This window comes from Cydia amplana, chromosome 2 (genome assembly GCF_948474715.1).
Source record: "Cydia amplana chromosome 2, ilCydAmpl1.1, whole genome shotgun sequence".
Taxonomy (NCBI): domain Eukaryota; kingdom Metazoa; phylum Arthropoda; class Insecta; order Lepidoptera; family Tortricidae; genus Cydia; species Cydia amplana.
Genome location: NC_086070.1, coordinates 24,003,020 through 24,018,020, shown reverse-complemented (window position 1 = coordinate 24,018,020; position 15,001 = coordinate 24,003,020). Strand labels below are relative to the sequence as shown.

Genomic DNA, 15,001 nt, shown 5'->3' with positions numbered 1-15,001 from the left:
AACTGCACCATCAATATCGACTGTTCCTTTAGAGAAATGCCAAGAGTTTCACCACACCATTGTGAAACAAATAGAAATGTGGTATAAATCTCTTGGTTTGGTTCATGGGCAACTATCCTGTTGAAATATTTTGTATTGGAGCAATAAGATTTATTGCATAGGCTGGTCTCATTCTGTCAAGAAAGAACATCCTCTAGCTTTAAAAAAGTTGATGAGAGACTGCATTTTTATTACTAAGGTAAGTTATTTAAGGAAAACATGCAATTTCCTTGTCTCACGCCTGCCTATGTAAATATTTTCAGTGTGGCAAACTATTGAATCTTATAGTAAACCTATGAACTCCATGTACTACAGAATATAATCCCTAAAACATTTAAAGTATTTAACTATGTTTTTTTTTCAGTTCTTTGAGGCAAGATATGTCCAAGTGAAATCTACCGAGAGGCTCTTCAAACATGTCACAGGGCTCAGTGAAATTGACGATCATGTCTTAAAGATGATCCACACGAAGGACTTATGGAAGAGTCAGCTTTTGACAAACCCTAACAGAAATATTAGCCATAATCTTAGGCCTAGAAGTTGTCGCTTTAAGTAATCTTTATGAATTCAAATGTATTGATGGGTAATTAACAGAAATGTATCTTGCATGGGTAGTTCAAATTTAAACCTTTTATGGATATCATTGATTTCCATTTTTGCTGCAGATTAGTTAACATGGCAATTAAGCACAAAAAACTTGCCTTTACACTCTGCAGAAATAACAATCTTAACCATTAAAAGACTTTGTACTTGGAAATAAAAACTACTGAACGGTTCTTAACATGTTTTATTCTTACACTAATACCTCCCGCCTCTGTCTCTGTCCCTTCTCTCAACCTCACGCCTCTCCCTCCTCTCCCTGTCCCTCTCTTTCTCCCTTTCCCTCTCTTTCTCCCTTTCCCTCTCTTTCTCACGTTCGCGCTCTCTGCGTTCTCTGTCGCGGTCTCGCTCGCGTTCCTTCTCCCTCTCGCGGTCTCTTTCCCGCCGCCGCTCGCGTTCTCTGCTGCGCGAGCGCTCCCGTTTGCGGTCTTTCGGACGGCGATCACGGTCTCGTGATCTGTAATGATTATAATGACTGTGATTTTAAACGTTTTCATAAAAAAAATAACTAAAGTATTTGGACAGGGGTCAAAGTTCAAAGTTTTATAGGGTATATTTTCATTCAAAGGAATGGGTCAGCAGAATTTTCTAAACCACTGACTTCAAGCTAGGGAAAACTGAATATGAAACAACAAAGAAAGTATGTACTATTTTTAACCTTTTGGACGCCAATGACCGATATATCCACACGGTAGGTTCAACGCCAAAGACAGATTAATCGGTCACAGACCACAGAGCAACATCAACCTATGTGCATATACATAAAGTTCAACTTCAGTTTTGACACATCAATGATGTGGCGTCTGAGTGACAGCTTTTGTTTGACACGGCATGGAAAAGGTTAATAATTTCGGAAATTAAATTGTCCTCTAGTTGCCTAAACCAAAACCTGTTGAGACAAATTTTGATTGGACTGGATACAATTTCAAATGTAATTAAGTTAATAGACCTCTGATCCCCTAGAGCAGGGGTCACCAAATGGCAGCCCGCCAACCAATTTTATTTTTTTGCTTATTTAATAAACTCCAGTAGAAAATAGACATTTTATTTTAAGAACCGGACCCCTGAAGAGACTATTAGTAGTGTTACAATAATAAACTAGTGGATCTGTCAGCTGTAGACCTTGTGAGCATAACTTAAAACTGAATAAAAGTATGCCTTCGCTAATGCTCGGGCGATAAAGAAAAAAGATTCTAACCTTTCTCTTCTCTTGTCCCTTCTGTCCTTGTCTCTTCTGTTTTCTTTGGATTCTGGGTCATTATCGTCATCAGAGGGCATATCTTCGTCCAAATCATCATCCAGGGCTGATACTTTCGGCTCCAGCTCGTTGTTTTCCTCCAGTACATGACGTTTCTGTATCCTCGGCAGTATCACGTCGCATAAACGCTCTTCACGAAGCAGCTCGTCGATGAACTCGTCTACGTGCACTATCTCAAACTGTCCCGTGCGATTCTGACGCCTCAATTTGCGGTTATCATTGAATAAGGGCTCCAGGTACTTGTAACAGTCTACGGACGTTCCTGTGAGGCGCATGTAAAAAGCGCCCAATGCACGGACATATTTAAACTCCTCGTTCTTTATGAACTCGACCACAATATCTTTCTCCGGTTGGATCTGCAGCATTTTGAGTACTAAACATAGAAAAGGAGTCGGGTAAATAAAACCGCCGTGCACGCCGCCAACGTAACGTAATTCCATCGCTTTGTCCACTAACAACTCTGCTGTAAGAGCGAAACATTCTTCTTTCCAATATTTGGAATCGTATATACGTGCTCTGATGATTTTTTCTATTAAATATTGTGGATTTGTGCCGCGAATTGATTTCGCGTCCTTTACCGTCCGATTCGCCATCTTTCTTTACAGTTTACTGTTTTTGACAGCTAGCTTAAGAGGCGTCTAAACGAATAATTGTTCGTTGTTCTCCATCTTGGAGGATACAACTAAACGGAGTAGCCATTAACAGGCTTTCCCCTCTGTCGAAAATAGGCGGCCAACGGTCATACACAATGTATGGACTGACGTTTATCTGACATGGCTATTTTTACGTTACGCATACATTTGACGTTCCCCTCCCCCGCAAAAATCGGCAGACTGTTTTGTACAGAAAATTACAGACATGGCGTCTCCGTTTGATTATATCCTCCAAGTTCTCCATAGTTGTTCTCCCAACAAATTTTTAAAAGTCAGGTGATTAGTATTTAAAAAGACGAGAAACAATGAGAATCTTTAACAATAAATCAGTTAGTGAAGAAATAGCAATCTAATTTTAAATATTCGCAAGATTTTTAAATAAATTAACACAAACATCGTTTGCATCAGTTTTAACATGCCATAGATATTTCAGGTAACTTTTAAGATTTCCAAACTTGTGTGACTTGGAAGCTCTAAAATATTGCTGCCAATTTTTTAAGTCCATTGATATTCATTGACTTATCTTGTAATTTTTGCTTAAAACATCATATTTATATGCTAATTGTTTAATTCGTATAAGCTTTAGGTCTAAGTCTGGCGAGTTTTTTTTATACATCAATTGTTATCCTTTTGACAAAGATCGCACAACAGGAGAAACGGAATTTATTTTTAGTTTTGACTATGGTTTTGACTTTTGACAATCAGCTGTCAAACGTGACTTCCAATTCGCGCTTGGATTATTGTAGAAATACTACCATCTATGGATTATTGTCTAAACGGTCGTTGTTCAAAATATTTTCAATTCCGTTTCAAAATATTGTATCGCGTCGCATTTCCCCGGTTTGTGTTAAATTGAACTGTGTTTCTAAATTTGCCTCACAATGACAACGAACCGAAAGAAAAAGGGTAACGCGGAGCCCATGGAAGTCGACGAAGTGGATGAAAACACGAATGTGGTTACAAACGGTGGGACTGATGCGGCCGATCAAGAGTTCCTTATAGACGGTGATGTAGACCGTGTTTCTGAAGATGAAGAAGGGGGGATCCGCATGGGCGGAGTGTATATACCGCCAGCGCCGAAGCCGGCGTGCACTTTTGACGCCACAGGGCCTAGACTGATAATAACGCATATTGTTAATGAGAACTTTAAGAGCTATGCTGGTGTGCAGACCCTTGGACCCTTTCATAAGGTATGTAACTAAGTATAAAAGCTTTTTAGACAATTGTATAAAAGCTTTTTATTTTTATTAGAATACTTTTTGTTAAAACCAAGCTTTGTTGTTGATCACCATGCAGATGGATGTTATTGTCTATCTCAAATGTTTTACTAGCAGCAAGTTACAGGATGCTGATAAATAATTAAGAAAAGAAAAAACTTGTTTTAGGATATTGTTATAAATATGAACTAGATAGTAAGCTTGATGGGCTTGTGTTCTAGGCTCCTTGCAAGATTATAAATGATAAGAAATATTTGATGGCATTAGAAAGAATTGCTCTAATTGGAAATAAAATCTGAATAATCAGCATTATAGGCAAGGTAATCACTGAATAGATTATAATTTTTTAACAATAACAATAACTTTTAAAGACATTACCTTAACCTTGTGTCGCCCACCATACAAAATTATAGCCAAGGAAGTTTGAATCTTGTTGTATTTTCAATTGGGTTGAATTACATTTGTTTGAAGAATTTACGAGACAAATTAAATGCTACCTAATTTGTTTTTAATTAAGGTTGACATTCCATCGAAACTGAGTGTATATACTAATGTACATTGGGCGGCACAAGGATAAAATGTTTAAATATGTTTAATTTCAGAGCTTCACCTCAATCATAGGCCCCAACGGCAGTGGAAAAAGCAATGTGATAGACTCTATGCTATTTGTGTTCGGCTACCGAGCCACCAAGATCCGGTCCAAGAAGATCTCCGTGCTGCTCCACAAGTCCAGCAAACATCCGAACATCACCAGCGCCAGCGTCGCTGTTCATTTCTGCCAGATCATCGATGGGGTGAGTTTAGAGTTAGTGTACAGATGTTGTTTTTTTTTTCTAGGGATATTATGCGTGACCTTGGTAATTTGGCGTAAGTGCTGAAAAAAGGAAAAAAATATCTTATATATTTTTTATAATAATTTCAGCATTTCGGAAATTATTATTTAAAAAATTATGATAGTTTAATATACCTAAAGTAAATAATAGCTATGGACATCACAGACAACCAAGTTCAGTTTTAACTTTGAAGAAATGTCACAGAAATTAAATTCTTGCATATGTGTGATGGTGTTTATTGATGAATGGTGTTGATAGTACACTTTGCAGATAGCAAATTAATATTGAGAACTATTATTTGTAGGCAAATATAATGAAGCTGTTTAGGTTATGCTACACTAACATTGTTACTAGATCTACAGTACAGAGGGGCTACCGTGAAAACCGTTTTTCGCAAATTGCGGGGATCTTTCTCTTTTACTCCAATGAAGGCGTAATTAGAGTGACTGAGAAAAATGCCCGCAATTTGCGAACTTCGATTCTCGCGGTTATAGCCCAGGGGTGACATCGTCACTGTGTTACAAAACCCCGAAACCCCATTAAAAAAACATAAAAAAAGCGGACAAGTGCGAGTCGGACTCGCCCATGAAGGGTTCCGTATTTAGGCGATTTATGACGTATAAAAAAAAACTACTTACTAGATCTCGTTCAAACCAATTTTCGGTGGAAGTTTACATGGTAATGTACATCATATATTTTTTTTAGTTTTATCATTCTCTTATTTTAGAAGTTACAGGGGGGGGGGGGACACATTTTACCACTTTGGAAGTGTCTCTCGCGCAAACTATTCAGTTTAGAAAAAAATGATATTAGAAACTTCAATATCATTTTTGAAGACCTATGACGTATGGGTTTGATGAAAAAAAATTTTTTGAGTTTCAGTTCGAAGTATGGGGAACCCCAAAAATTTATTGTTTTTTTTCTATTTTTGTGTGAAAATCTTAATGCGGTTCACAGAATACATCTACTTACCAAGTTTCAACAGTATAGTTCTTATAGTTTCGGAGAAAAGTGGCTGTGACATACGGACGGACAGACAGACGGACAGACGGACAGACAGACAGACAGACATGACGAATCTATAAGGGTTCCGTTTTTTGCCATTTGGCTACGGAACCCTAATTTGCCATTTGGCTACGGAACCCTAAAAAAGATATATTTGTAGGCATGTATAATGCACATAAGCACATTATTAAAGGTAACTGAGTGCAATTATTTTCTTAATGGCACTAAATGTGTGAAAAGCATAAGGCTGTATACACCTGTGCCTGTGATTTATGTGCATATACATAATTATATATTTTTAAATAAAAAAATTCTTTACAATCTCATTAATGTGATTAAATCAACTTATTATACATTCCATTACATTTCAAGGTTACTATTTCGAGAACATTTTCAACCATTTCCAATGAAAAAGCTTCATCACTACATGCGGTCTTGTCTGTCCTACCCTTAGAGTGTTTTGGGAGTGCAGACCTAGCCCATATCTGCATTTCCCTGTTGTTTATATAGGTAGGTATTCAAAATTAATAATAAGAGTGACAATGCTGCGAGAAACGAGAATCGTCAATGTTATAGATGACATTCAATATTACTCTTTTATTTTAGTTATTTGTGTATGAAAACTGCCACCTTCACTTAAGTGACTACAGTAAACAGTTATAGTCACAAAAGTAGATTAAGCTGGAGCCATTAAAAATAAGTATATACCTAAAATGATTTAATTATAGGTACTTTTGTGATGTAGTGCATAATATTTTACTACCGTATTTTGAACTTTCACGGAAACGTACGAACGTGTCGTGCAATTTCAGTCAATCTCTGTACACAAAGTACTGAGATTGATTAAGATAAAAGATAGTTTATTCAAGTAGGCATAATTACAATGCGCTTATGAAATAAAGATTGAAGTTAGCATGACAAATATGAACGTTTCCGAGACGATGGTAAAATATTGTGCACTTTGCACTACATCTGTACACACTAATAATATTAGACTGATATAGTTCGAGAAATGGGCCCCTGAACAAAGATATTGGAGTTAATTTTCGACCATAGTTGGGAGCTTTTGGACTATATTTGGGTTTATAGTCCCTGGTGCAGTCTGTACGTATGACAGCGCCTTGGAAAGTAGAATTTCACGTTTAGAAGTCATAAAAACAGTGAAGGTGTTCGCTTATGATGATATTTACTAGTATCTGTTCTTATATAATAGATATTTAAAACGTTTAAAATATAACAGCTAGTCAGTATTAATAAATAATTTATTGATCTTTGTATTTAGTAAGTACCTAAACATATTGTGACAATGCAACTACTTGTAGGTAGTAAATGGTATATGTAAAAACCAAAGAAGAAAGAAGAAGGGTATCAAAGAATATCTTTTAGAGGTAATGGATGATATCTGGTCGCAGATATTAGTCTACGGTCTATCTGATGCTAATAGTTGAGAACGGTACCACCATAATGGGATTGTCTAAATTTGGCAGTAAGTAATTAGTATACAATTGGAGTTGGTTTAGGTTTTGGAGGCAACGGAATCACATAAGGGACTGGAGGCAGTGGGTAAACATCTGGGTTTGGAGGTAAGGGGATGACGTCTGGGTTAGGGGGTAAGGGACGTACGTCTGGGTTTGGAGGTAAGGGGTTGACGTATGGGTACGGAGGTAAGGGACGAACGTCTGGGTTTGGAGGTAAGGGGATGACGTATGGGTTTGGAGGTAATGGGATGACGTGTGGGTTAGGGGGCAAGGGTCGTACGTCTGGGTTTGGAGGTAAGGGGATGACGTATGGGTTTGGAGGTAAGGGGATGACGTATGGGTTTGGAGGTAAGGGGCGAACGTCTGGGTTTGGAGGTAAGGGGATGACGTATGGGTTTGGAGGTAAGGGGATGACGTGTGGGTTAGGGGGCAAGGGACGTACGTCTGGGTTTGGAGGTAAGGGGATGACGTATGGGTTTGGAGGTAAGGGGATGACGTATGGGTTTGGAGGTAAGGGACGAACGTCTGGGTTTGGGGGTAAGGGACGAACGTCTGGGTTTGGGGGTAAGGGAATGACGTCTGGGTTTGGAGGTAAGGGGATGACGTATGGGTTTGGAGGTAAGTGACGAACGTCTGGGTTTGGGGGTAAGGGGATGACGTATGGGTTAGGGGGTAAGGGACGAACGTCTGGGTTTGGAGGTAAGGGGATGACGTATGGGTTTGGAGGTAGGGGGTTTACGTCTGGGTTAGGGGGCAATGGGTATACATCAGGGTTAGGAGGTAATGGGTATACATCAGGATTAGGAGGCAACGGGTAAACGTCAGGATTAGGAGGCAACGGGTACACGTCAGGATTAGGAGGCAGTGGGTATACATCGGGATTAGGGGGCAGTGGGTACACGTCAGGCGAAGGCGGCAACGGAAGAACGTCTGGTTGCGGTGGCAACGGTTTCACGTCCGGCGTCGGCTGTAGCCGGTAGAGTGTTGGCATTCCCCGTGGATACACCACGGACGCCAGCCCGAGCAGCGATACTGAAACAGATTTAATAAAGACATTAAATATCCTTGAAATTTGGGTTCATTTAGCGATCTTGTGAAAAGAGCACGAGTTTTAAAGTAGACGGTGGATGAAAAAGCACCAAAATACATGTATAAGTAGCCATTTTGCGGGGTAGGCATTGCCTTCTGGAACCATACATCAAACATACGATTGAGCACAGGTTAGGCAATCAAGAGAACGACCCTCAAAATATCTATAGCGTCTACGAGTTGATTGACTATCGATTTTCAAGTCGCAGTCTATTACCACCAGGTTACTCGTATTTGAACAATTTATATTATCTAGGGATTAAGTTGTAGTGAACCCCAGGAACGCTATAATGACTATGAAAATGTATTTAATTAAAAAAAAGCTAGTCATGGGTGAACTTAAATTCGCCCACAATATATATTTTGTTATCGATTACTGTAAGTTACATTGGCTACATTGCGTACTCGTATAAAGTAGAATAGGTACTTACATGTAAATACAAATGCCTTCATCTTGGAAGTGTATTACATGATATTAAACGAAATAGCAGTTTTCAATCATTTATATATGTCGGCGCCGTCGTCATTTTATATCCATTTCAAATGAATGCCATGCGTGGCTTAATTTAGTTTATGTTTGAAATATAACATGTCACAAAATAAAATATTACCTGACTACCTATATCTCGTGACTTTGTTCGTTTGATTGTCGATAATTTTTAAGTGAAAAAGGCCGGTAAGTATTTCAACATTTAAATTTATACAACGGTCCAGAACTCTTCACTAGTTGCCGTGGGTCTGCCCAGGGAGGCAGCGTCGATCACAAAAATACAACATTATTTACTTACAAAATTTTCATTGACTATAACACTTGGCTGAGGTTGTCCTGCTGAGTTCCATACATATGTACGGTACATTAATTATGTACCCCTCCAACCTGTAAGATTCTATGTCCATAGTGTCCTCTAAGATTCTCTGTCCGTATTTTCCTGTACGGTACATTAATTATGTATCCGTCCAACTTGTAAGTTTCTCTGTCCATATTGACCTGTAAGATTCTCTGTCCATATTGTCCTCTACCTCCGCACACTTTTCCCTTCGACTTTACTATCAATTATCATACTCTTCTACTACTTTAGCCAAAATTAGTTGAATAATTTTTACTCAGTTTTTAATTGTGTATGTAACATGAATTACATGAAATTGTTTATTGGAATTATTTTTGTGGATCTGTCCGATACTCAAACGTAAGAACAAGAACATTATTTATACATATAATTAATATTCCAACGATTGAGTTTATATCAGGTATATAAATTAACAGTTCATAAGAATTAACATTCATAGAAATTCAATCTACACCCATTACCGAGTACTTGAGTCTAATGCGATTTGTTCCTGTCAACGTTAAATTGAAATAAGTCAACTTCATTTGTGTTGTGCTCTATGTAGCATGAAGATTATGCAATAGTTATTTATTTAATTGTTAAAAAATAATTAAAAATACGGTTGCCAATGCCAAGGTTAGGTTTAATAACTAGATGACAGCGTCTAAAGGCATTTCAAAATTATTAATTAAACTTTTATTTTTGCGTTCCTAAAATGTGTCCATCAGTGTAGTTCGTTACACTAAGTCAATGGCATTGTGCGATCGGGACAGCTATATACCTAGGCGCGTACGTCAGAGATGGGAAATGGCGGGTCAATGTACCTAATTCTTCGTGCTTACCGTACTTATCAATTGATATGATATCATAGCGTAGTCCTGTCATAGTCATAGGTATTATGTTGTCATTAGCGTCACAACTGCCGTATTATTTCTATGTTGTGAGTTGGTTCCATGTCATGGTTTTGGTCATACGAACTTTATGCTCTAACTCGTGCGAAAAAAATATACATGAGAGTCATCGGCTCATACAAGTTATACATGAACAGATTTCACGTGTATGTCGTACTTAAAGTGCTTACTATGTAAACAAACCGCCATATTGAAATTGTCTCCGAATGATAAATTTACTAGTGACTTTTGTTTACATAGTTAGCAAGTTCCATAGAATGACACTTTAAGTGATATTTTATAGTGATTTTATACACATGCTTAAGTGCCGCATATTTAACCCATATTTAGCCAAAAACCCTATGAACATTTGTGGATCGATATTTGTGATCTTCACTGTACCTGTTACTGTATACTGAAACTTTAAACTTATACCTACCGTTTGCACACACCTTTATCATCTTGTTAACATAATTACTCAAAATACCTCTTGCTAATTGATTTTCTATTGTATATCACACTTCCACCAGCTCTCGAGATGATATTAGCGTTTTTTGCGTGTATGTATATTTCATTTGTGAAACAATTTCTTGACTTGACTTTTTACCACTTAGTCTTTAGCCTACTTTTTCACTTTTAAACGTTTATATACCCGGTTTTTTTACTTAATTTCCATATGGGTTTTCCTCGGAGTTCTATATCGGCCCAATGATGTTCCAGTGACAATCCTCGCTGTCGGGTGCGTGGACCAGAGAGGCGTGTGCAAATGCAACCCTCTCGAATGCACCACGCCAATTTGCGGCAGCGACCTAAACACATACAAATGCATGTGCGAACTGGACTGCCACAATTATTTTGCCGATCCGGCCGCGCACGTCCGTAAAGTGCACGACGGGAAGTGTACCCCCAACTGTGGATGTAAACCTGACTCCAAGGGCCCGCTTTGTGCGAGCGACCTCAAGACGTACGACAGCGAATGCGTCCTCACTTGCAACCATCCACATTTGGTACCATTGTATCCGGGGCCTTGCGTGGATTAAAAACAATCCGAAATAATAAAAAAGATAATTAACTTGCTTTACTTTTATTTCCAGGGTCGGTTGCACAAAACCGCCTGTCACCGTTAAAGCGTTTGCTAATTTTTATTATGGGCGCTTTCATACTTCTCTGCCGAGTGTAGTTGATCAGTCTGTAAAATGTGGTTGGTGCAACTGACGCTTAGTATTTTATTTATGCAGAAAATATATTTAAAAGTACCGGTTCGATTAGGTCCGAAATTTTGTTAATTAATTTTCGGCCACAGACTTGGTGCCAAGCCAACAATCGAGATGATAGTTACAGGCTTTTATTACTGTTTCTCATTTGTTTTTTTTTTTTTTTTATCGAAGCACTAATGTGACCCAATTGGTGGTTTACACATTTTATATACCCAAGGCCAAAAGTATGGAATCAAGGTTATTTTCTTTGTTGTAGGTAGGGTTGCCAGATGGTAGGGATTTGGCGGGATTCTCCCGATTTTTAGCATGTGTTCCCGATTCCCGACCAAGTGCAAATTGTCCCGAAAAACAGGTTCACGTTAAAAAACAATGATTTCAAGTTCCGAACTGTCGGTGAGCGAGCGCGCGGGGCGTGCGTGGCGAGAGATTGTGCGGTGAGGTAGCGATGTTATTTTTTTCCCGACTTAAGTCCCAAAATCCCGAAAAAATTATATTTTTTCCCGATAATAGCGCCTTTCGATCTGGCAACCCTAGTTGTAGGTATATTTGAATTCTAAATTTTACATTAGGCAGCCCCAAAAGAATAAAAAATACTTACAGGATAAATATCAAAACATCCTAAACTATTATTAAAAAGTAAATATGTAAATAGGAAAATGTTATAATACCCATTTAATTTACACATACATTTTAACAAAATGTTTAACTAGCTACTATCATAGCCAGCATTTGAGTATTTTACTTGTATAATGTTGTATTATTATTTTAACCATTTTTTAGGGTTCCGTAGCCAAATGGCAAAAAACGGAACCCTTATAGATTCGTCATGTCTGTCTGTCTGTCTGTCTGTCTGTCTGTCTGTCTGTCTGTCTGTCTGTCCGTCTGTCCGTCTGTCTGTCCGTCCGTATGTCACAGCCACTTTTCTCCGAAACTATAAGAACTATAATGTTGAACTTGGTAAGTAGATGTATTCTGTGAACCGCATTAATAATGTGGGATAATGTGCATGTTGACTTATTGTTTGTGTGTTTTGTAAATTTATTTGTGTTGTCTAGTTTTTGTAATATGGATACGCTGTCCGAAATAAACGCATTTTATTTATTATTTATTTATTTATTAAGATTTTCACACAAAAATAGAAAAAAAACAATAATTTTTTTGGGGTTCCCCATACTTCGAACTGAAACTCAAAATTTTTTTTTTCATCAAACCCATACGTGTGGGGTATCTATGGATAGGTCTTCAAAAACGATATTGAGGTTTCTAATATAATTTTTTTCTAAACTGAATAGTTTGCGCGAGAGACACTTCCAAAGTGGTAAAATGTGTGCCCCCCCCCCCCTGTAACTTCTAAAATAAGAGAATGATAAAACTAAAAAAAATATACGATGTACATTACCATGTAAACTTCCACCGAAAATTGGTTTGAACGAGATCTAGTAAGTAGTTTTTTTTAATACGTCATAAATCGCCTAAATACGGAACCCTTCATGGGCGAGTCCGACTCGCACTTGGCCGCTTTTTAGGGTTCCGTAGCCAAATGGCAAAAAACGGAACCCTTATAGATTCGTCATGTCTGTCTGTCTGTCTGTCCGTCTGTCCGTGTATGTCACAGTCACTTTTCTCCGAAACTATAAGAACTATACTGTTGAAACTTGGTAAGTAGATGTATTCTGTGAACCGCATTAAGATTTTCACACAAAAATAGAAAAAAAAACAATAAATTTTTGGGGTTCCCTATACTTAGAACTGAAACTCAAATTTTTTTTTTCATCAAACCTATACGTGTGGGGTATCTATGGATAGGTCTTCAAAAATGATATTGAGGTTTCTAATATCATTTTTTTCTTTCAGCTCGCGCTTGCGCCACCTAGCGGTCATATCTGTCGTAATAGACGCGTTTTGTAGAGTGAATATTCTGTACCTAGTACTATTATTTATGCTGTAGTAGTAGTCATAACCATTTTTTCCAGTGATCTTTGGCGTCTTGGACGTGTTGACCTCTGACGTGTCGCACGTTGAGCAGGGCTGCTGCGACCCCACCACCTGCACGGACCTTGTCTGCGGCAGCAATTTAAAGACGTATAAGTGCATGTGCGAGCTGGAGTGCGTCGATTACTACTCGGATATGTTTACAGGTGGGGCATGTAAATCCAAAAAAGTGATAGGGCACTAGAGTTAGACCAAGTCTGCAACGATTTTGATAGCACTCCATTCCATTGCCATACCATTGACCATTCTACTTGTTCGTTTAATGTCACATACAGCCGGGCTAACACATGATTGGCGCGACAGTATCTCGCGGAGAGATAGACTACCCGTTCCTCTTTAATTAACATAGGTAGTTAGAAAAAGACGGGCAGTCGACGCCGCGAGATACTGTCGCGCCAATCATGTGCTAGGCCTACAGCTAGGCTATGTTAAGCTAGGTTCACGTTTTATGGAGGTGGAATATAAAATTTAATTTACCTGTGGCTAGAATCAAGCAACTTGAAAGTGCCGATCTACAAAGTCCACGACGCGGATTGTCCCCGTCGAGACCAGACCGTTCTTCTGGTTTGTTAAATTGACACATACAGCTAGGTTAGGTTCACGTTTTATAGCGGTTTTAATAATATATAATTTCTCTCTGATTAGAGTCCCCTGTTACCTCAAAAATGCCGCTGTACAAAGTCCACGACGGGAACTGCACCCCGCAGCCGTGCGACTGTCCCCCCGACCCCACCGGACCGTTCTGCGGGAACGACACCCTGACGTACTTCAGCGAGTGCGTGCTCTCTTGTACCAACTCGACCACCTTTAAAGTGCACGAGGGGCCGTGCAAGAACGGGACGGACGAAACAACAGTGCGACCATTTTAACAACTATCTATACAGTCAGCAGCAGAAGTTGCTACGCGGACCAGATCCTCAATATTTATTTATTTATTTATTTTATTGATAAACATTTTTTACATGACTTTACAGCTAAACCAATGCGTCACGAAACTTAGACTAACAGCAATAATACTTATAACAACAACAATTATAACAACAATATAGCACATTAAACTAGTATAGACAAATTACATAGGAACAGTTGAGCACCTAGCATCCATCGCCTCACAGAATCTCAAGCATTCAGTATACACTGTCGTCCATCGCCACGCAAATAGGTCGCACTCAGGTGTCAGTGCCAGGAGCGCATTGAGCAGTGAAAGGGCGCGGGGCAGCGGCGAGTTTCTGCGCGATACGGTGCGCGCCGGCGGCACAGCCAATAGGTCGCGTTGTCTCGGTCTGAGGGCCATTCTCGGAACATCCGGAACAAACAGACGCACGAGACCAGAGACAACTTCGGGCAATATGATCTTGACGCGACTTTATTGTTAGGAGAATAGGAGCGTGTCAAGGTATTTTTGAACACCTCGCCCGCTTAGCAACTTCTACTGCTGACTGCAAAGCCATCCGTGTGAGATAGGTTTACGGCTCTTTCGCAAATATGAAAAAAAAAAATTGTTTTTGTATCCCAAATATTTAAATGACAGTTATACTGCTCCAAGTCTCAGTGATCTGTCATTTTAGTATCTGTGGTTTAAAAACTCAGGTTAGCTAATATATGAAAGGGGTAAAGTAAAATGAAGCTTTTTATTACAATTGTTACTTTTAAATTTATTTGTTTTATTTTTTATGACATATACATAAACAAATAGGAGTTATGAACTTTGATAATTGGAGGATTACAACTAAGTAGTATTTCAAGTTAAGTTCAGGCTATCCTGTGATGTGTTGTCGATCTATCCTAAGCGTGCGGAATAAACGAGTGTTCACTGAGTGCGGTCGTTTGCCTTCTCGCCACATAACCTATTCCTATATACAACATATCCTCAACTTAGTATGATGAATTTGCATAGATACTA

At 38.8% G+C, this 15,001-nt stretch overlaps 5 protein-coding genes across 54 annotated transcripts in view; 3 read left to right on the top strand and 2 right to left on the bottom strand.

Moving 5' to 3' along the window:
• Positions 1–798: 798 nt before the first annotated feature.
• LOC134660767 (pre-mRNA-splicing factor 38) lies at positions 799–2,510 on the bottom strand. Its single transcript, XM_063516558.1, has 2 exons — positions 1,838–2,510; positions 799–1,096 (listed from the first exon to the last, which is right to left on the bottom strand). The coding sequence occupies exons 1-2, from the start codon at positions 2,488–2,490 to the stop codon at positions 838–840; spliced, it is 912 nt and encodes a 303-aa protein (XP_063372628.1). The 5' UTR covers positions 2,491–2,510; the 3' UTR covers positions 799–837.
• An 819-nt stretch (positions 2,511–3,329) lies between these two features.
• The window catches only part of LOC134660804 (structural maintenance of chromosomes protein 4), a 57,814-nt gene continuing 46,142 nt past the window's right edge, over positions 3,330–15,001 (top strand). Inside the window, exons 1-2 of the mRNA XM_063516605.1 lie at positions 3,330–3,740; positions 4,370–4,561. Of these exons, the coding sequence (XP_063372675.1) occupies positions 3,432–3,740; positions 4,370–4,561 (501 nt within the window). The 5' untranslated portion in view covers positions 3,330–3,431. The remainder of the gene's footprint in view (positions 3,741–4,369; positions 4,562–15,001) is intronic.
• Positions 7,041–8,699, bottom strand: LOC134660311 (uncharacterized). 50 transcript variants are annotated; one of them, XM_063516332.1, is made up of 6 exons: positions 8,604–8,699; positions 7,864–8,115; positions 7,783–7,809; positions 7,675–7,701; positions 7,378–7,431; positions 7,100–7,188 (listed from the first exon to the last, which is right to left on the bottom strand). In XM_063516332.1, the coding sequence occupies exons 1-6, from the start codon at positions 8,623–8,625 to the stop codon at positions 7,100–7,102; spliced, it is 471 nt and encodes a 156-aa protein (XP_063372402.1). In that variant the 5' UTR covers positions 8,626–8,699. The 50 variants fall into 50 exon arrangements, with proteins under 50 accessions (XP_063372282.1, XP_063372370.1, XP_063372438.1 ...); XM_063516269.1 differs by lacking the exon at positions 7,783–7,809 and adding an exon at positions 7,297–7,323 and having other exon boundaries at positions 7,486–7,755; XM_063516316.1 differs by lacking the exon at positions 7,783–7,809 and adding an exon at positions 7,297–7,323 and having other exon boundaries at positions 7,675–7,755; positions 7,891–8,115.
• Positions 10,322–10,976, top strand: LOC134662227 (serine protease inhibitor dipetalogastin-like). Its single transcript, XM_063518490.1, has 2 exons — positions 10,322–10,449; positions 10,610–10,976. The coding sequence occupies exons 1-2, from the start codon at positions 10,428–10,430 to the stop codon at positions 10,927–10,929; spliced, it is 342 nt and encodes a 113-aa protein (XP_063374560.1). The 5' UTR covers positions 10,322–10,427; the 3' UTR covers positions 10,930–10,976.
• LOC134655561 (thrombin inhibitor rhodniin-like) lies at positions 11,476–13,967 on the top strand. Its single transcript, XM_063511037.1, has 3 exons — positions 11,476–11,518; positions 13,080–13,244; positions 13,744–13,967. The coding sequence occupies exons 1-3, from the start codon at positions 11,476–11,478 to the stop codon at positions 13,965–13,967; spliced, it is 432 nt and encodes a 143-aa protein (XP_063367107.1).

Bases quoted from the DNA above. Each gene is read 5' to 3' on its own strand.
- LOC134660767 (XM_063516558.1), bottom strand. From the start codon at position 2,490: ATGGCGAATCGGACGGTAAAGGACGCGAAATCAATTCGCGGCACAAAT. The intron at 1,097-1,837 runs GTTAGAATCTTT...TAATCATTACAG, and splicing joins AGGGACAAGAGAAGAGAAAG to ATCACGAGACCGTGATCGCC.
- LOC134660311 (XM_063516060.1), bottom strand. From the start codon at position 8,625: ATGAAGGCATTTGTATTTACAT. The intron at 8,116-8,603 runs GTAAGTACCTAT...AATCTGTTTCAG, and splicing joins GAAGGCATTTGTATTTACAT to TATCGCTGCTCGGGCTGGCG. The intron at 7,756-7,863 runs CTCCTAACCCTG...TTCGTCCCTTAC, and splicing joins TCCTGATGTATACCCATTAC to CCCCTAACCCATACGTCATC.
- LOC134662227 (XM_063518490.1), top strand. From the start codon at position 10,428: ATGATATTAGCGTTTTTTGCGT. The intron at 10,450-10,609 runs GTATGTATATTT...ATGATGTTCCAG, and splicing joins GATATTAGCGTTTTTTGCGT to TGACAATCCTCGCTGTCGGG.
- LOC134655561 (XM_063511037.1), top strand. From the start codon at position 11,476: ATGATTTCAAGTTCCGAACTGTCGGTGAGCGAGCGCGCGGGGC. The intron at 11,519-13,079 runs GTGCGTGGCGAG...CATTTTTTCCAG, and splicing joins GGTGAGCGAGCGCGCGGGGC to TGATCTTTGGCGTCTTGGAC. The intron at 13,245-13,743 runs GTGGGGCATGTA...CTCTCTGATTAG, and splicing joins CTACTCGGATATGTTTACAG to AGTCCCCTGTTACCTCAAAA.